This window comes from Diadema setosum, chromosome 7, assembly GCF_964275005.1.
Source record: "Diadema setosum chromosome 7, eeDiaSeto1, whole genome shotgun sequence".
In the NCBI taxonomy this organism is placed as follows: domain Eukaryota; kingdom Metazoa; phylum Echinodermata; class Echinoidea; order Diadematoida; family Diadematidae; genus Diadema; species Diadema setosum.
The window spans coordinates 11,453,900-11,474,759 of NC_092691.1; the positions used below are offsets into that span (position 1 = coordinate 11,453,900).

Consider the following 20,860-nt stretch of genomic DNA (forward strand, 5'->3'; position numbering starts at 1 on the left):
GCGGGAGTATGCAAATTTCTGACTTAGGAAGAAGTTGGTATTCTAGAATCCACTTAGGAAAGAATTTTAGGAAAATATTTCGGAAAGCTCCACCCCTGTCCCAAGTACGTTGTTAAGAATAGCAAGCTGCAAACATCGTGATAGGCGCACTTGTCATTAAATGTGCGCACATGTACTTTGATGTGCGAAATGAGTGTGAGAAAGGGGACATGCCGCGCATTTTGACCCTACATCATAGTAATATGCAATTGTCATTGGTTGGTTCCTTATGATACGGCACTTTTTATTGGCTTAACCCGTTGAGGACGAGTCCCGAGTATACTCGGGCAAGTGTCTGTGGGAAATGCGTGTTGTAGCAAAATCAAACCGTCCTCAACGGGTTAAGAAAGGACGTGGGCGGGGATAAGAATGGCCTAATTTGCATTAAGAAGTGCCTAGGAAGACATTTCAGAATACCAATTCTGTCTTTCCTAGGCACTTCCTAAGTTTCTGACTTACGAAGAAACTTAGGGAGAAATTTAGGAAGATTTTCAGAATACCACCCGTGGTTTAGACTATTGGTTCAAGGCAGATCTTGCTTTTGCATAACACACATGGTATTTAAAAGCTTTTGTGTAAACATTTCTCTGCCATCCACGTGGAAGGAGATATAACATTGGGAAAAGGAAAGAATTTCTCATTTTATTATTGTTTTGCTTATGTGATAGCCATAGTTAACTTCTATTTTGCCAATTTGAGAGGTCATACTTCATTCCGAGCCTACATCACTGTAATAGCAACTACCACTATTTCATGGCGTCCAATTAATTGGGGTGACGAATCGAGTTGCTTTTCTAAAAAGATTTTAAAGCTTTGCCATTGGTGTGAGCGGTGGACTTGTCAAGTTTGCAATATTTAGATGCAAATTCTCCCGGTGTAGTAAGCTTGTTGGAATTTTCTTGTTTGGCAAGTTATTTGATCTTTTATTGTATTTGTTTTCTTTTCTTTGTCTCAGATCATTGCCAAGCTCAAGCAAGGAGAGACGGTGGAGGAGGAAGACGCATAGAAGAAATTCTGGGAATGAAAAAAAAAAAAAAGAGGAAATAGACAATCATATTGTTTTCATTGTTTGAAGAGCAGGGATGTATTCATGAGGAGCATGGAAGTTTTACTTTCATTTTGGATTAAACAGCTTGTGGCTGGCAGCATCACAGCGGGGCATCATTGCCCTGCAGTGACTGCCACCTAAATTTGTGGTAGCCAACACACCCGTTTGCTATCCTGGTAGATGCTCTTCTTGTAATGTTCTATCATGAAGAGGTTTTAATGTGACATGTTCCTGAAGAATTGTTGGTAAATGTCTCCCTGGTATGTCTTTTCTCTTTGGTGGCATATAAGTTGCTAATTGCTCTTAGTGCGATGTGAGATAGATAGCCTCATTTAGAAATATTTCTTGTCACTTTTTTTGTGTGTGCTCATCTGCAGATTGTCTAAATGAAGAAGGATTTAATGTGTGTGTTGTATCTCATGTAATCTTAGACATAATATTGTAGTTTGCAAGTGGCCACGACCATTTCCAGTATGACTTAAAGATGAATAAATGGGGGAGGTGGTTGCTGGTCCTAGAATCAAGAATGGACTGAGTTTACCTTTAGGTTACTAGTACAGTCCTAAGAACTCCTTCTCCAGGAGCAGTGTCCCTCTTTCTCTTTATGGTATGAAGGTTTCTTTCTGGAAGAAATGAACAATCACCTTTGGGAGAAACCAAGGGAAGTTTCCAGCAAGTTTCTGGTTCTATGGATACTTGGGGGGGGGGGGGCATTATTCATAAATGCTACTTTTGTTTGTTTACATGTCCATGCTTTTTACCATTATAGATTAACTTCAACCCAGAAGTGATCATTGCAATACGCAAATAAAATGTATAGGCTTACTAGGAACACAGGTCACTAGGAGAACAAATGTTTTGTTGCAAGCTCTTTCCAAGTGAGATAATGCATGTGCCAAATTTGTTCTTATAGAAACTGGTGTCATGTTTAGAGTTTGTGTTATTGGTGACAACATACAAGCACTTTACACACAAGCATATATTTGTACAGGGATCAACACTACCTTTTTTCCCTGGTGGCCTGTTCTGGCCTCTAATTTCTTTAAATTTCCAATTTTGGTGGCCCCAAATACGAATGTATGTAAAATAAAAGAAAACATAACAGTACCGTTCTGAATCATAGTTGCCATATCGAGCCACCGAAAGATATGCTTTTTGAAAGTTTGGTGGCATGATATAATTTTTTACTGGCCTTGGACCACCGGGCCACCACTAATGTTGAGCCCTGCATGTATATAATATAATATGTATATAATAGAGACATATTACGTGAATGAATTACGCTGAAAAGAGACGATTTCAAACAGTAGTGTAACAAGTTTTATATACACAATCCTGAGATTTGAGATTTGATGATATGAAATGAATTGACCAATACATATAAATATGAGCTGTACAAAATAGGAACTGCATAGGGCTTGGAACCATGGCGCTGCATGTAGTAAGATGTTCTTCAAATCACGCATGGTATGGTGGAATCCGACATTTTGGAAGATTTATTCTGCAAAGTAGATGCATGTGCCTCTCAATTCTTAAGGATTCAACAAGACAAATCATGTGTGCTGTAACTAGGTTTGTTTATTTGTTTTGTTTTCCTAGACGATGACAAGTGTAAAGATTTAGCATTGCTGAAACTGTTCATGCATAGTACTAGTATAATGTGATTGGTCTTGTGCATTGTACACAATACACATACCTTTAGAAATGAAATCCAAGTGTAATTAAGATTATGTAATTACATCATCTTTTATACGAAGTATTTTCAGCTAAATTGTTTGGATTATACGCATGCATACCTTATATACCACAAACATTTGTACAAATATCTGTCGAATTATGTACATAAGACACAAAATTATTTTTTTTTAATACTCATTTAATCATTTTTTGTATGATGAAGAATCACACACTCTGTACATTTGATCTTAACAAAATGTATTTACATAGATGCATCTTCTAAGTGATATACAGTTTTACTTAATATATTTATACCATCATAAAGGCTATCGGAATGTAAATATTCAATCTGATTATTGCGTAAATTATTGAACAAATGTATTCTTGTCTTTCCGTCCATTCCATTCAAACCTTGATTTGTCGTCAATTGCTAATACGCTAGAGCTGTGATGAATATGCCTGCATGCTGTCAACTAGTTTCTCTCTTATTTCAATTGATTACTCTCATGCTGCTTCTAGAGAATTAATGTGCCTCGATTTATTCAAGACTGTAACGTTAGTCATTCAGCAGGCTGTATTCAGATTGATCTGTATGTGATAATGTGCTTGTTTTGACGTTGGTCAGTGTGACGTAGAAAAAAAAAAGAAAAAACAACCCAAAAAACAACCAACAAACATTCATTTCTATATTCACGCTAACTTTTTCACTTTTTGAAGTAATGAATTGGTAAGAGGACTCCATTCTGCGACCTTTTAATTTCCACTAACTTTCAAAAGGTAGCGCTGCAGGTTCTGAAGCGTTCACTGGTATACACAGAATATAGAATCTATCCTTTGTGACTGTGTGTGTGAACATAATCGTTATAGAGCCTGTGAATAAAGGCAAGTTCCGAATCATGATATTCGAAGTGCTTTTGTTCTTTTTACGTCTGTACGTTGTAGCGGAGATCACCCCTGATAAGGAAAGCAAACTTCTGCAGTGGAAGGAAGAAATGTGTGTGAGAGAGCAAACCTGTTCGATTTCTCGACATAAAAGGTCAATTTTCTGTTGAATTTGTCTAGTTCTTCACCAGCATGTAGGAACATTTGAATATGAAAGAAAATTTACAAAAGCTTGAAACTAACAATAAAACCTAATTACCGAGTGTATATACATTACAATACGAAAAGAGCCCATAAACAGACGATAGTTACATAAACACGGCACGCGCACAGAAGCACATACAAATTAATAAGATAGAACACACAGGCTACACGTTTACACAGTCACCGTGCTTTTGATATGTACGTTTAGCAAATACAATAATGCGCTAACTCTTGGTCTTATAATCGAAGTACTCGAATTCCACGTGCAACTGTGCGTTTGTTATGTACGCATGGCTATGTACAATATTACGCCGTGAAAGACCGAAAAGAAAGGGCAAATATGGAACCCTCCCCCTCTATTGAATACTGTATCTTAAAATTGAGGACTTCAAATGTGAAAGCCGAAATAAAAAAGGGGAGGGGGCCAAATGTCGGACTCCCCCCCCCCCCCCACTATCTTGAAATCAAAGTATTAAAATTCTCTGAGCAACTGTGCGTTTGGTATGTAAATATGGATATGTTCAATATCAACCCGCGAAAGATCGAAAAAAAAAAGGGGCCAAACTATCCTTTCTATCTACTTTAGATCTTAAAATCGAAGTATTCAAATTCTATGTGCAGCTGTACGTTTTATGTGTAATTATGGCTGTATACATGTGTATTTCGCCATTAAAGACCGAAAAGAAAGAGCCAAATATAGGACCCCTCTCCTCTACTGTAGATGTTTAAATCGAAGCACAGTATTCAAATTCTAGGAGCAGCATGTATGTCGCTTGCCAGTGGTGTAGACGTGTTTGTCGCCATCCTGATGAAAGCTTTCGTCTCCATCGCGAGATTGCTTTCTCCGAAGTCTTCGACTTCGTCGTGGCTTCTTCGCTTTTCGCTCTTTCTTTGGTTGGCGAAGTCGTCGCTTCTCGCTCTTTTTCTTCTCGGCGGCGACAGTCTTAGTCAGTGGACGCGGCGATCTGAGGAGACGAGATAGGAAAGAGTTTTCCTCGACCTGTGAAGGGCATTTTACCGTGTTGCATTCCGTGCCTACGTCGACGCTGCGCTGACTCGAAGCCGTGTCCTGATCCGAATAGGGTGTTTGGTTATCACAGTCAGCAACTGTTGCGTCTTCAGGGAAAGCACAAACGTCCATTCTTGAAGACATGGCTGCAACGGTAGCTGCAGTGGTGAAGGGAAAGTTTGGGTCGTATTTGCCCAGGATGGTACCTGAGGAGCTGGATGGAAAATGTCCTAGCGATCCTAATCTTGGTTCTACTGTCGGCGTCAAGGATGAACCAGAATTTCCCTGCTGTGTATCACTATCTTCAGAAGAGACTGCGCAATGTGAACGCTGGTACACAGATAAATGAAGTGCCGGTGAGCGGGTCGATTTTTGACCCCGGCTGTCATAACGCATATTTTCACTGGAAGAGTCGCTGGCGTGGATGTCAATGGCATCGGAAGTCTTTCCGCTGCAATCATCAGCGAATGGATCTTGGGAGTCTATCAGGCTGCAGACATCCACCGTACTGCTCTCATCGCCTGAGACCGAGTCACTGGCTGTAGTCAAATATTCAGAGGTCATCGTAGAGACGGCCTCGAAATCGTCGACAATTCCACCTTGCGATTTCCTCATTAAAATCTCCGTCCCTTCATCCCCGCATGTGTCAGGATCAGTTGTCTTTCCTTTTTTGGTCTTGTCCTGTTTCCGTTTTTCTTGCTTATCAAGCCACGCATCCGCCCGGCAGAGCGCGGTCACTTTCACCATGTTCGCGCGCTTTCTCCCGGTAGGATTCCTCTTCCGCTTCTTATGTCTCTCTTTCGATCGTTCATTATCAATGACGAGCACCATTTCATCTTCATCTTCACGTCGACTCGTGTTTGGATTTCCATCCGACGTTTCTTCTCCGCTTTGTGTGTTATCGGTATTCTGTGTGGCGCCATTTCGTTCCTTTACACCAATCATGATGCAGTGACTACCTACTTTTCGTAACAGCATGTCTTCTTCCCGCGCTCCGAGACGACGCACGCGTTTCCGTGTGCTTACTCCCTCTCTGTTCTCGGCGTGGGGGTCGCTGTTCACGTCAGAATCTTTCGCGCAAATTTCAGGTGAATATATCGTCTCCTCGTTGTCATTCAGACGGGAGGTGATTAGGTCATCAGCGCTGTCGCTCGCGTTCGCCTGATCGAGCCTCCTTTCGCCGCCATCCGTCAGAATCGAATGAGCTGCTCTAGTGCCGCCGCTGTTCTTCTTTTCTTCAACAGGCATCATCGCCACTTCAGAAGGATCTCGTATTTGGGGTGTCTTATCAGAAGTACCATGGGAATGAACCGTCTTCCGTGTATCTGGCTCCTCTTGGTTCGTTGCATGGAGCGAAGAGCGCAGTGATGCTGGAACCTGCAAAGGTGAGTTAAACTTTCTCCTTTTAACTATTTAATGTAATATAATATGCGTATACGTTGACATGTATATTTTTCACTTTAACCACACAGAATCGTTATATGTAATAGGCCCCAAATCGAATACAGAAACCGACTTATGGGTATACATTGAACACAAGTCAAGAATCAGCAAATTTCAAGTTGCTGTCCTGTCCTACATACTGTAATTACAAACCTTTTGCGTGCCTCATCACTTCAAACTGGAGATTCACTACTTTGGCTAGCTCATTATTTCGTCAAGATAATGATATCAACCTCCTTGAGTCATGAGCTTCGTGCAGGCAGTTTTACAGTGCTTTTTTGTTGTTATTTGATGTACATTTGTGATTTTGCACACGCGGAAATACTGTAAGGGAAGTGGTGCCTTTGATGATACTTTGCAGAGCAACTCATCTCAATAACTCCTCTTACCGCAGGGTATAACTGTCTGCTCATCTCAAACTCCATGGACGTACTTCGAGCGTCTTTGTATCTTAACCTTTCAGCCGACTCCTTCCCCTTCGTTTGATTGGACGTTGGTCCGTGCTCAGCGTCGAGTTCGCGGGCGTCCACATTGTTGTTAGCAACGTTATCATGCTGATCTGGGCCGAAATCGGTTCGTGTTCTGTTAAGATAACCAATGAAGAAGGCAATGGTATGGATGTGTAGTTGAGTGATGCATAAGCCCTACATAAACCAGGGGCTGATACTAACGTTTCTCTTTGGTGATCTGTTTGGGTCACTAAAATCTTTAAATCTGAAATTTTGGTGGCCCGACAAAGAAATGCAGTAACCCGAAAGAAGAGCAAACGTAAAATCAATTTTGAATCTTAGTTGCCCGATACGGACACCAGAAGATAACCGTTTTCGGCAAAATGGTGGCATGACATCAATTTTTAGTGGCCCCAGGCCACTGCTAATGTCGAGCCCTGCGTAAAGACACACATATATATACACACTTTCTCACACACACACACACACACACACACACACACACACACACACACACATACACATGCACCCACATAAATACACTGACATTGCTGCTCATAGCATTTGGTAATGCTAATATCTATCATTTTTACCCAAACAGTGCATACTATTATACTCCTTTATTTCGCCAGTGAAGATGTTGATAATTTCAACAAAATTCTTAAATTTTGCTACTCATTTTTTTTTTCTGAACAGCAGAAGTAACAGCATATGAAATATGTTATATCATAGGAGTGACTTAAACGTAAAGCAGCGTATTTGGAGGAGCTGGAGAACTGACGTGACTTAGTTTGATACAGGACAAATTATTTTGTAGCTTAATGTTGGCGTAATTTCTAATGATAAATGGAATAGTGTTCTTGGGGAAAAAAAAGAGCGAAAAGGCTTTACGTTACCACACTTACTCTACAAACAAATGAAAAATCATCAAGTATTGATGGACGGGAATGTTCATTATTCATGGTGAGGTTGGGATTGGGATTAGAGCGTGGTTGGTATAAATGCTCTTCACTCACGCCATCAGGTAGGGAATGTTCAAATGTCTTTTGTATCATGTTCAGGATCATGTATTGCATTGTCATCTAGCTGCTTTTCCAATTAACGGGATGTGTCATTTTCTTGCAGCATTACGATTCTCTTTCTTTCCTCCTCCCTGGAAAAATAGTCGCCTCTGATCAATCATTAATATGCCAAGAATGGCACTTTAAAATGTATCATCCGAGACACGAAATCTCGGCTGAATATGACACACAAATATTTTATGAAGGATCGTTCCCCTCCCCTCCCCCTCCTCCCTCCCGGACGAAAGGTTTCCAGCTATCCTGTGTCGTTCTTCACGCAGACCTCGAGAGCTGGAGGCGAGATTGCTGCCTTGGGCTCAGCAATCTTCGCGCGAAGATGTTCACTTTCGGGTGTTGGTCATATCGGGTACGAAATGACCACTTAACGACTCTAACTCCAGCACCAGCGGGCATCATCCCCGCGGGTGTGCCGTCGCCATGGCATCTCATCAGGGAGGGCAACGGCATTCTCGCCTAACCGCCCTCAACGAAGAATTGCACGCTTCAATGAAAGCTGGCCACGCTACCTCATGGGTAATTGGACAAAGTCCCCCCCCCCCCCACCACCACCATCCTATCCCCTCCCTTCCTTCTTTTCCCTGTGCGCCACTGGTTTATAGTCTGCGGAAAGAACTATGATAGCAAATCAGAGCAGTCAAGTCGAACGAGGGGAGCACAAACAATTACGAAAATTCACTTCTGTAGGAATGACGCTGTTAACGCCTGCGGCCGACTTCTCCTGGCATCGACACGTATCTACGATTCCCGAAATCGGCTTTCACTTCTAACGTAAGTAAGGCGCAAAGAAATGCAAATGACGCAAATGCTGTTTAGTCTGAGCCGTAGTATTTGTAACAAATGGAACTTGCCAGCGTGCCAGCGATGCGTATCTAATTAGTATTCGGTGTCGAAGACGGGAAATTCTGTGGCCGGAGAGTAAGCATTTTGTGTTTACAGTCGATACAGCATTGTTTCTGCTGAAAATACCACTCGGTTCGTTCCAACACGTGACGGCCAATTTAGCCGTAATTGGAATTAAACAAAACAAGGTAAAAAGGTATACCATAGAAAATCAGTTATGGATTAATGATTATGCATTATATAGAGAGGGGTATGTATTAATTCTTCATTTTGCAGATCACTGATCAGTTTTGGTCCCCCTCCCCCCCCCCCCCCGAACAAAAAATACAACAACTTTACAATACTCATAATGTACATTCGACGTATATAGGTAAAACATTCTTCTGCTGCTCGCTCGATGAAATGTTAAAGTTGATTATTTTGTTGTTACACTCAGTCTTATATTCAATGCTTCAGTATGCGAGCACAAGGCCATGTTGTTCTAAATTTCACCAGCGTATGTAGCTTCCTACACTGCTCTATGGACATTTGAGCCAAACGACATTTAAGTTAATTGCCTCTGTTATTATTAATAAACTCTTCTAAAATCTAAAACGAACATGAGGCCAGAGGCCATATGGCAGATTACTCGAGAAAGGGGCGCTGGAATGTAATGAGGAATCCAGTCCGTATCTCATTTTCTTTTCCTCTCTCTTTCTCTTCCACTTTCAGACACATATTCAGGCAACCTTTCAGTCTAAGATCCAAGTGATTGATATAGGTTCAAGCATGTACAACATTCATTTACCTTTCCAAATCTTCGTATAAGTACGAAATCTTTTTTCGACGTTAATCGTCTTTCAAATTTACGATGAATATTTTGTATAAACTTTGTAATTCTGATTTTTCAGTTCATGTGCTATAATATCAAAGGTTCAGTATAGACCCTCTAATATTCAATTTAAAACCGATACTGAAACACGCAAAACAAATTGAAAGCATATAAACACTAACATTTACGTTTTCGAAAAAAAAAGAAGATCATCAGTCCCGTTCATTTCCCCTTTACTTTCCTGAAACGTAAGCGATTGCATGCAAATGTATTGTGTTTGTCTGTGAGCGTTTAAAGTGAGATTGTCGATTTGAGAGACAGAGAGAGAGAGAGAAAAAAAGTGGATTTTCAATTTGATTCTACGATTTTAAAGATGTCGTGTTTCTGTCGTAATTTACCACTGTTTTTTTTTAATCTGTCTATACGCCTTTTAGTGGGGGGCGCAAGGGATTTTTGGTTCAATTTTTTCCAAAAGCACCAAAATTTGGCACACATGTAGCCCAAACCATACTATTTCAATTTTTGATGGGCGCCAAGAAGGGCGCCCTCTGGGGCGGCCATATTGGCAAAATCCAATATGGCCGCCATATAGGTTTAAAGGTCACTTGCATTTCAACACATAGAAGGGTTACAATCATTTAAAAAGTCAGGTTAAGAGGTTTTCTGGGTCAAGGAATTCGAATCTGAAGTTGTTTTATGGTCTGAAGTCAATTTTTCCTTATAAGGTCACCTTAAGGTCATTTAGGGGTCAAGCCATTGTATTCATAACAGTTTATTGAAGAAATGGCTTGCCCATGGTCAATATTCCAGGAATGCCAGCCTAAGTAATAGAATTGCAGTTGTCGACGGCTGAAAAAGGCGTATTTCTTGTAAAGGGCGCCCTCCGGGGCGGCATATTTACAAAATCCAATATGGCTGCCACCTACGTTTAAAGGCCAGTCCATAACAACAACAACAAAAAAAAAAAAAACCTTTAAAGTGTTACAATAATTTGAAAAGTCAGCTTTAGAGGTTTTATGGGTCAAGGGATTCGATTCTGGAGTTGTTTTTATGGTCTGATGTCAACTTTTCCTTATAAGTTCTCCCTAAAGGTCATTTGGGGTCAAACCATCATATTCACAAAAGGTAATTTAGAAAATGGCTTGCCTATAGTCAATTTAGGAGGAATGCTAGCCCTGCTAATAGAATTGCAGTTGTTGAGGGCTGTGAGAGAGGGAGAGGTGGGCTTTCTCACGAGTAACATCAATATATCTGCTTTCGTGTTAAGATTTCAAACACTATATGTATACACTCATGAAATATAATAAGAACCCCTTTCTGAGAGTAATTAGGTTTAACAGTGTTTAAGGGATCTTACTACGGTAATTTTTTTTTTTCTGCATCATTTCAATCATGGCCTGTTATAATATGGCTATACAAGCTTTTAAGTGAGGTTCTGTCCAAAGCTATGGAATATCATAGTTCATGTGACAATCATTCCATTAATTATTTTTACATTGCAGGCGCTAAGAGGAAATGTCCTCACCGACTGGTCATATCTGCGGAATTCAATATATTTGCATTTGCGTTAATGGCAGCCAAAAGAGCTACTCAGTAGTTAGAATTATGGGTAATGCCCTTTAAAAGGGTTTTCAAGATTTGATTATGGGATTACTATTTTCATCTTCATCTGCAAGGAATGCAATAAAAACATACATATATGAAAAATAGAATCCTATTGCTACCTATTTATATTAATCGTTTAGCAATAAGAGGGGGGGGGGTACTCTCTATATTCCCTGCGTCCTTGACGTTGCCACTAAAAAGAGATGTGTTTTTATTTCTCTGTTGCAGTTCAGGGATCCTCAATCACAATAGATATTCATAATTCAGATTTAAATTCAATGGAATAATAACTATGAAGAACACTCCTAATCTGGATGAAAAAAAGAAAAAAAAAATCTGTCGCGTTTAAGAGAGTTTTTATAGTACATTAGGTTGGCATCAATTTGCTATTTTCGAACTTGTGTAAGAAAGTTCGATTCTAAAGTCCTTGTAGGAAATTTATGTGCCTCCACAGCTAAATATGCCGTTCAGAGAACATGACGGTCCTGGTGACGCCATGTAGGGAACAAGCATATTTCACAGGTGCCACAGTGACACCATTAACAGGGTACATATTAGATATGCTATAGTACAACTTTCATGACACCTTCTAGGGTCTGTTAAGATTCTAACCAAAGTGCTTGGACGCAAATTGGTATGATATCACAAGACTTTATAAGTTGGTATCTCGTTGGTATGAAGACTACTATAGGTTGTAACTCTACTCTCTGCAACATCTCTACGACGCACGTCTCCTGGAGACGAGCCCAATCTCCAGGATTGGCAGGAAAATCGAACATTTCCGATTTTTGAAGAGACTATTTCCGTCTTCCAGCTTGTCTCCGAGACGTCTCTGCGAAGTCTCCATCACTGTGGCCATGTCGTGGGGACTAAATTTGTCTGCAACATCTTCGAGATGTCCCCGCATCTTGTGGAGACCGTAATAACATAATGGCGACGAAAGGAGAAGTCGCCGAGAAAAGACGTCTCTGATAAGTCCCTGCGACTGCAAAAGCCGTGCCAACATCCCTGTAACTTCCAAGCAAATAAGTTGTCCCTTTGTTTGAAGACGTCTTGGACGTCGCCCTGGAAATCGCGTTAGTTGTGACAGCGAAAATAATTTCTTCGAGACGCTGGCATTGCGACAATGTCTCCTCCCGTCAGATAGGCCCTCAATCCCCTCCCCCCCCCCTACTTTAAGTTTGCAGCAATATCAAACTACTGTCGTCTGACACCTACTCTACATTGTGCATTTTCACCTTCATTCATTTATTCATTCATTCATTCATTCATTCATTCATTCATTCATTCATTTCATTCATTTTTTTTTCCACTTCCATGTTTTCCACCTCCCAATGCATGCCTTGAAACAGCTGTGGTGCAGAAAAATGAAATTTGGTACTGAAGCATTGCGGAGAGTGGCTGATAGTACTAGTAAATGTCATGTACCTGTGCCATCTTTCTTCCAACTCCACTCCCTGAAGTCAGGGACCACATCAGATAGGGTGGTTTCTGATGATCTGCTCCCACGTTATGACGAGATGATGCCTACCCTCGTTGACGCAGGCTGCCCCATAAACCTTGTTGCTCATTAGTCCTTGCTGGACATGAGCACGATTATTAAAGTACTGTGTAGTTAATGTGTCAGTGAGCTCTGGTTTGCTGATCCATACTACTTAGGCATTTTGCATGCCACATCAAAGCAAGTCTGAAGTAATGTCGCACCCTGTCAGTGCCTGATGTTGGGCTCTGGAAGAGACGTATGCTGTACAGGAAAGAGCTGAAAAGGCCTTTATCTTTTCAATACCACGACCCACCCGTAACTCCCTCAGACCAAAGGGATTAAAAAAAAGCACACTACCGAAAATGTGATGTTATGCTCATCCATGCGATTGTATACTGTTTTCAGAAAATGCTTTCAGAAAACATTATGTCATCCTTTGTAAGGATATCTTTGCGTAGATCGCATCTAAGTTGTTGGAAAGCTGAAGGGTTGTGAGATCACAATTCCTGTTGGATATTTCCGTCTCGAATCAGGTGCTCAGGATGAGTTGTCCGTCCCATTTATTCTTGGATATCTATGCGCTGATAAATGAGGGCAGTTCTTTATTTTTCAATCTTAATTTTCAGGAAGCCGCTACGCTCTTCCGATTATAATTTGAGATTTGAGCGGTGCCATCACCATCTCTTGTCAGAGGACTGCACAGTGTTGCTGCGCAAAAATGTTAAGATTATTTTCTTCAGGATCAGTATCCCATACAACATCTCTAGTCATTTGCGCTTTCAGTAAAGAAACGATTTCGTTTGATAAAAAGAGAATAAAAAAAGATTAAAAAAAACCTTTAGCTGAATTGTCTTCACATACTCTGATACGATATTGCCATTAAAGGACTTTAATGATCGAATTTAGTTAACTGCTCCTAGAATACTGGTCTGACCTGGATTGAGGAGCTCGATTCCCCGGAAGCAAGGGAGAGCAGGCATACACCAATTTCAGCAGGAGGAGAATCATATCGCTTGCCAGCTGGAAAGTTATATAATGACCATGAAAGGTGACGAGGTGGCTCAGTCGGTAGCGTATGGCTTGCGGTCTAAAGACTTGTGTTCCGGCGCGGGTTCGAATCCCACTTATCTCAAGTCTAGCTGAGCAATGGCGTCTGTTGTCATACTGTCCCCTCTAGTAGAGGCACAACACTTTGCACCTCATCACTTGGATATAAAAAGTGGAAGTCCCTTGTGTGAAAGAATCACAAACCCATACACATGAAAAGATCCTGAATCGGCATTCCGTTATCGGAAAACTCAAGGTGCATAAACCGGTAAAGTGGTCCACCCCAAGTACATACAACTGACCAGCTAGTTGCATACGGGCTATCCAGCTATCTCGTCAGAAGGAAAAACGAGGACAAAATAAGATTAGGCGTGTTTATTACCCTCTTTGCCATTGCACCCTCATTCGGCACCTTGGAATAGGATGGCGGCCGTATCTAAGCATATATATATATATATATATATATATATATATATATATTGAAACAATAAAAAGTAAAACGGACCAGAAACGATTGAAGGGGTCGGTGCAATATAGTGCTAACCCACACAATAGTCATTTTGAGATAATCGCTGTTGAATGTTTGGAAAGTCCATACATTGTACATTAATAAAACATGAATGCATGCATTTTTCACCATCTTACTGGTTGAATTCAAATATGATATTTTCACGGAGGTTAGAGTGAAGGATAAGGATTATGAAAATGCATGTAACTCAATGTGTGGGTTAGCACTATATTGCACCGACCCCTTCAATTGATAAATGGTAAACCTTTGAGCAAAGAGAATGAGAAAAGAAAACGAAACCGATGGAAGCCCGTTTTCTGTGCTCAAAATTTCAATATATATCTTAAATATAATTTTTCATTTATTTGTCATAGTCATTATTGATATGTAGGGGGATAGAGCCGCTCTTGGCCCTAATTAACCATCGAAGGAGAATGGAAGAGATGACAAATGGGACAAAATAGGGGTACCAGTGAATTGCAGTTGAATGCTCACAGACGCCATTTCGAAAAATGCACAAAACGCCTGATTTGACCCTTATTTGACCTTGAAAGTGACCTTGAGAGGTGATAGTGACCTTGAATTGCAGAAATTATATTTAGAATCACATTCTCTAACCCCGTAATATCTTCCACATGGGATTCATAACATTAATCAACATTTTCAATTTGTAACTGCAGTTGACCTTTAACCCGGATGGCGGCCATATTGGATTCCACCAATATGGCGTTTTTTAAGGGTTTTTAGTCTTGGCGCCCATCAAAAATCGAAAGAGTATGGTACAAGGGACCTATGAACCAAATTTGGTGCTTTTGGAAGAATCTGAACCAAACAACCCATTTTGAGCCCTTAGGCCCCCAACTATCCAGGTGTCTACCTTCAAACCCGACATGCGCATGCAAGCAGCGTGTAGCGGTGAAGGCCTATGATTATCTCTTTCCTTTATGCATACAAAAACACAACAAAAGACACGCATGTATACAATAATTATATTATGAATTGTCTTCTCGACAGCAAAATCATGCATATGTATTTACATTTCCTATCCATTTCATTTTCAAACGATTGTTCATTTGTTCCATATTTAAACAAGTTCATTACTGATTAATTTGTGATCTATCTATCGATCCATAAATTGATTAATCCATTCAGTCATTCATTCTTGTAAGAAACCTTGTGTGTTCCAGCCAGTTGAGGTAGTGGTCCCTCTGGTGGGATACATCATGTAAGAGTGACGTCACCTCCAAGGCCAGATCAGGATAGTCTTGGAGCAGATGGACAATCCTTGTCTCTATCAGCAACTTGGCGTTGGCATGGTAACAGAGAAAAACAAAGTGCTACTTCGATTCTTTAACATGTTTAACGTGAAGAGACAATATACTTTCGACCTAAATGATTAAGAGCAACCTCTCAAAAACAGAACGGTGGAAAGTTCGTTGAATTGGACAAAAGTGTTTGGAAATCAAATGGAGTTTGACAGTGTCACTCACACAGTAATGTTGGTTCCAACCCACTATAATATAGTGGGTTAGAATATATAGTATATATATATATGTATATTTATATATATATATATATATATATATATATATATATATATATATATATTTATATTATAAAAATGAATGATACTTATCAGTCTCATCAGAGTAAGGTACCGTAACTAGGGACTTTGGAGTAGCTCTTAAGGAATGAAAGATGCAGCTTTTAGATTATTCCCCTTTGTCTTTCTTGTGTACGAGCCGATGGGAGAACATTGTGAAACGATGACATCATCATCCTATCTGATTTGCATACAGAGCATGTAAATGTTTTCCTTTCTCATGTATCACACGTGTACGACCTTCCTATAGTTTTGAGAGTAATTCACGTCTTTTCCAAATGTAAGAAAACCTACATTAACGGCAATATTAAGCTGATTTTTTTTTTAATACCAATGTAGTCCAATCATAATTATATCTTTGTGTTGCCGCCATACCGTACTTCAAAGTGCGCATATTTTCTATCTATCTTTATGATAAACCGTGTTGATGCAAACTACTCAAAACGTATTGACAAGACAAAACGATAATTCACGGCGATTTTAAGACCCTGAAACATCGATAAAAATTGCCCCGTGTATGAAAAGGGAGTTAAATAAGACGCAATCATTAAAACGTCATTGAACTTATGATCCAAAATTGTTCATCTCACATGACACCAGTCCGACTAAACACATCATTTTAAATGCAAACCCAAAGAATTTGTCTTAACGGCGTAGACTCGTTTAAACACTACTCTTGGATCTAACTCCACATGTAAACTCTTGAAGTACTGAGTATTCAACACACGACACGAGCCCAATTGAACATGATTGTGGTTTCTGCTTGCTGCTGTACTTACGATGTCATATTTGTTCTCAAGTGGCACAGGGTCAAAGTCGATTTGTAGTAGCAAACTAACCAGGAGCCGAAACTTGTCGACTGGAAGCTCCGTCTATTCGAATACATCAGGATAATTCTGACACCATGAGTGACGAATAATGATTTGTAGAAAATCACATAAAACATAATAATGGTACACTTCTTGCAAAGTTTAGGAACAAGGCATTCCTGCCGTTGTTTTGTTTCGTCTACAGTCTGAAAATTAATGAATTGCACAGTACCCCGAGGACATAAAGAAAATTGCGAAAGTATTAATGCTATTCTGAATACCAGATATCCATATGAATGAGTGAAAATTAAAATAGTTGACACCACGTGAACTAGTATAAATATTCTTTGTCAATGTTATCCTTGACAATGAGTACAATTAGAGTAGCAAAGATATTTAGCACATACTTCAGCGTGTTCTTATTTACAACCTCCCAAAATTTATATTCATGAAAATGATTGGTCGTAACAGCACAAAGGAAATAAAAGATATAGATATGATCTGAAGGAAATTGATTAAACAATCAATTATATACATTTATTACACTTTGGAAATGAAATATTCAACTCTTTGGTGAATTTGCTTATAGAATTGTTTGACTTCAATGCCAAAAAGTTGTCAAATTACAATGTAATAGAAACAGAAACAATTAAGTTACCAAGTTACGCTGTACCTTGATTTTATTGAAGAGATTAACCACAGGTCGTATACTCTGCTCTGAAATGTTAAAGGCTGGGAAATATAAAAAGGAGTGATCAAGGTCATTTAGTGTTTGGCATTTCATTCGCAGCTTAATTTGCTGCTCTGAAGATTATCTGACCGGCCAAAATTTGGACGACGAAATTTACGTAGGATGTGTAAAGAAATTCTACAAAGACAAAGATTGACGCCATTTATATTGCTTTTCTCTTTTCCAGTCGTAAAGTGTTTTGATTTCATCAACGCAAAAAGAAAAAAAAGAAAAAAGAAGTATACACTACACCAACAAAAGGGTCATACGAAATAGCTATAAAATACAAATTGAGAAAGAGGCAAACGAATTCAAGAATGAAAATCGTTATCGTAACTTTGATTATTTCATGCCTCAGTACCTGGCTATTGAATATCATAATATGGGAAGAAAACAATACAGACGATCGAAATGGAGAGAGAGAGAGAGAGAAAAAAAAAAAACACGTCTTGATATGCAGTCACGTATGACAGCGAGTGGCCTATGTTGGAGTACTGAATTGTAAAAGTAACATGGATACAAATAATGTGTATGCTATGATAATTGTTACAACAGCATACTGAGTACATCATTCTAGCAGCTGTACTGGTATCTGTGCATTAAGCGACAGGTTTTTTACACTACCACTTTGTACCTGGAGAGAAGGCGGCACGTAGCACCGTCTGCGTGTCTTCGCTGAGGTACTGTGTGGCGAGCATTGTTCCCTCTAGAAGTGGCGTAACATTTGCCCAGTACTTCAGCGGATGGGAAAACACCGGCCTTCAAGCTGTCGCCTGTACATGCACAGATGGAGAGGTCAATTTTTAGATAAACACAAGAGTGACGGAAGTTATTCATTGTTATTGGGGAACAGATATAGAGAGAATAGAGAAGAAAGATGGAAAATGGACGAGAAAGAGTGTGAGAGAGAGAGAGAGAGAGAGAGAGAGGAGAGGACAGATAAAGAGACACGGAGAGAAGTAGAAAAATAGAGTTAAGAGAGAGGGAGAGGGAGAGATGAAAAAAAAAAAGGTAAAATAGAGATAGGGGATGGGACATATTTCTATACCACTGCGATTATATATCACTGAAAACTATGATCAGGTACTTTCTCCTCAACTTGTGTTTTCTTGCTTTGTTTAACTCTTTCAGGGTTTGGCAAACAGTCTGAATAATCTTAAAAATATGACACCTGCATGCTTTCAATTCAATTTTCACTCACATCGTATGATTACATTAACAAAGCAGAACATGTTTAGAGCAATACACAGCGGCTTGATGACAGCAACGATAAACATTCATTAGTTGATGATATGCGAGGCTCAGTAGGATAATGGTTGGTGTTTATTTTATGTGTATGTGTGTGTGTGTGTGTGTGTGTGTGTGTGCTGGACATCATATATTTCGTTATACATACACTTCCACCTTGTTTCAAACCGTGAAGATATTGTGGTCTGTGATGATCACTACACCTTGACTGAATGCCATCATTCCATTTTAAGATGAATGATTCCTGCATTATGGAAGAACACATGGTCATTTCTTTTTGTTACCAGTCAATAAATCATGTCATTACAAGTCTTCAAGAGTGATCATAATTAAAATATTAACATTACATAATATCATTGAATATTGCACTCTCCTAACAGGTCGAGCTCCTCAAAAAAAAAAAAGGAATGTGAAGGAACGAAACAAATAATGTGTATTTTTTTCCAAGAAAAATAATTGACAAACCTGGACAAGATGTTAGGCCTACACTAAGAGTACAAGTGTTTTTTTCAAAACTTTATTTTTCTCCCTGAAAGTGTCCGAACAAAATTCCAAAACACTTCAGTCTTCTGAAGCTTGACCGATAAAAAGCCCTAACTGGTGCAAAAAAGAAAGAAAAAAAAAAAGAAATCGTGTAACTTCACCTTCTAAGAGAGAGAGAGAGAGAGAGAGAGAGTCCACCAGGAGATTTAGATATGGAATACTTCCTTTACCTTGCCTTTTCTTTTCATTACTTTCGTTCTGGGACTTTTAATCATACAGGTCTATGATTCGTTTTATAGAAACAGGAGAATTTGTGGGGTTTCATGTGAAATGCTAAACTTGCGATGATTGATGCTTTTGCGAGATGATGATCACGACCTGTCAGTCGTTATTAATTGTAAACCAACCACAGCTCGTTTGGAGCTGGATTGGAAGCGTGTTGTTTTACGTTTCAAAGCTAAACATTTCTAATTCGTTTCTGTCCCTTTTCACGTGATAAGTATAGCTGACAAACGCACACACAAACACACACACGCTCGTAAACAGTGTAGACCTCTAGGTCCTACTGGTAAATGAAGTTTGACATAGTTCTGAAAAGTGAAATATATTTCTGATTTCGCATGAAAACACTCAAAGTACTCTAGGCCCTAATTCTTTTCACGTCTATCTGGGACTCAGTGGGAGATCTTAGTTACTGGAGGATCTATGACCTGTAAAGTTTTGAACATTTTCTCAAATAAACATGAATTTTCATTCATTTAAATGTCTGCCAATGGCAGGTTTTGTTTTGTTTTGTTTTGTTTTGTTTTTTTCAATTGTGTATGGTGTTCACAACGAATAACATCTGTTACCAAAAGTTGAAAACTCTGCTGGAATTTGAAGCCATGTTTTCTTTTCAAATGTTGGCGTAATTTCAATGCTCTTATAGAATCTAACGTTTATCATTTTTTATTTCAGAATGTTAGCTTTGCTTAGTTTTAAGGATAATATTTATGTCTGAGGGTTGGACACCAATAGTAACGTTAGGCCTAGATTTAACGTCTAACAACGTTAGGCCTAGGCCCCTACTACTAACTAACGGTGTTAGTGTTAGTACTTATATTTGGTACTAACTGTCAGTGTTACTGTTAGAAACGTTTCTACCAACGTTAACGTTAGATCTAAAAGTTAGAAGTTACCAATCTAAGAGTAGGGTATCTATTGCAATAAGAGTAAGACACTTAAGTATCCAAAACATGCAAAATAACACATCAAAGTTGCAATTCTGGAGATAGACCGTAAGTAGGCCCTACCGACTGCAGCTTTCACTTTAACGTGTGTGTTACCTGTATAACGGTTAGGCGTAACTTAAGAATATTTTCTAAGATACGAGGTAGATTCTACTTTATCAAAAAGTGGTCGATACGATGAGCAGACCCTGTTGAAGTTAGTGCCATGATAATCAACCTATTGATTGTGTTCACCTTCGGCAAGACAAGACAAGGCCTAACATTAGCTGTAATTTTTCTTATCTAACGTTAGTTAGACTCTAACATGCTAGTATTAAACGTTAGCTGCAGTACAGACACACAACTCACACAAACGAGTTTACCTTGTCTATCTAACGTTAGATTGCATGCTCTCCATTACCGTGGATGACAGTGGTGCTGTGATGGCATAGCAGGGCCTACCATCGGACCTCCGGCTAGCGCTAGCGTCTAAATAGCGGCTCGTGAAATCAGGAGGATATTAGCCAAAAATCCTGCTTTGACGCTTGACGCACAATAAAATCAAACACTTTTTAGATTTCAACAAGTAAGTAGTTAGACGTATTAAGACACCATGGTTTGGCAAAGATTAGGTAAAGTGTTGTACGCGTAC

At 39.5% G+C, this 20,860-nt stretch overlaps 2 protein-coding genes across 2 annotated transcripts in view; one reads left to right on the forward strand and one right to left on the reverse strand.

Moving 5' to 3' along the window:
• The window catches only part of LOC140230845 (uncharacterized), a 50,250-nt gene extending 46,586 nt beyond the window's left edge, over positions 1 to 3,664 (forward strand). Inside the window, exon 31 of the mRNA XM_072310993.1 lies at positions 995 to 3,664. Within this exon, the coding sequence (XP_072167094.1) occupies positions 995 to 1,045 (51 nt within the window). The 3' untranslated portion in view covers positions 1,046 to 3,664. The remainder of the gene's footprint in view (positions 1 to 994) is intronic.
• LOC140230844 (uncharacterized) lies at positions 3,563 to 20,860 on the reverse strand. Its single transcript, XM_072310991.1, has 7 exons — positions 20,592 to 20,860; positions 17,904 to 18,042; positions 17,213 to 17,271; positions 16,510 to 16,602; positions 15,301 to 15,428; positions 6,692 to 6,884; positions 3,563 to 6,236 (listed from the first exon to the last, which is right to left on the reverse strand). Exons 2-7 carry the CDS (start codon positions 17,965 to 17,967, stop codon positions 4,602 to 4,604), a joined length of 2,172 nt encoding a protein of 723 aa, XP_072167092.1. The 5' UTR covers positions 17,968 to 18,042; positions 20,592 to 20,860; the 3' UTR covers positions 3,563 to 4,601.

Bases quoted from the DNA above. Each gene is read 5' to 3' on its own strand.
- LOC140230844 (XM_072310991.1), bottom strand. From the start codon at position 17,967: ATGCTCGCCACACAGTACCTCAGCGAAGACACGCAGACGGTGCTACGT. The intron at 15,429-16,509 runs GTAAGTACAGCA...GCCAACGCCAAG, and splicing joins TTGAGAACAAATATGACATC to TTGCTGATAGAGACAAGGAT. The intron at 6,237-6,691 runs GTAAGAGGAGTT...TCACCTTTGCAG, and splicing joins GCAGACAGTTATACCCTGCG to GTTCCAGCATCACTGCGCTC.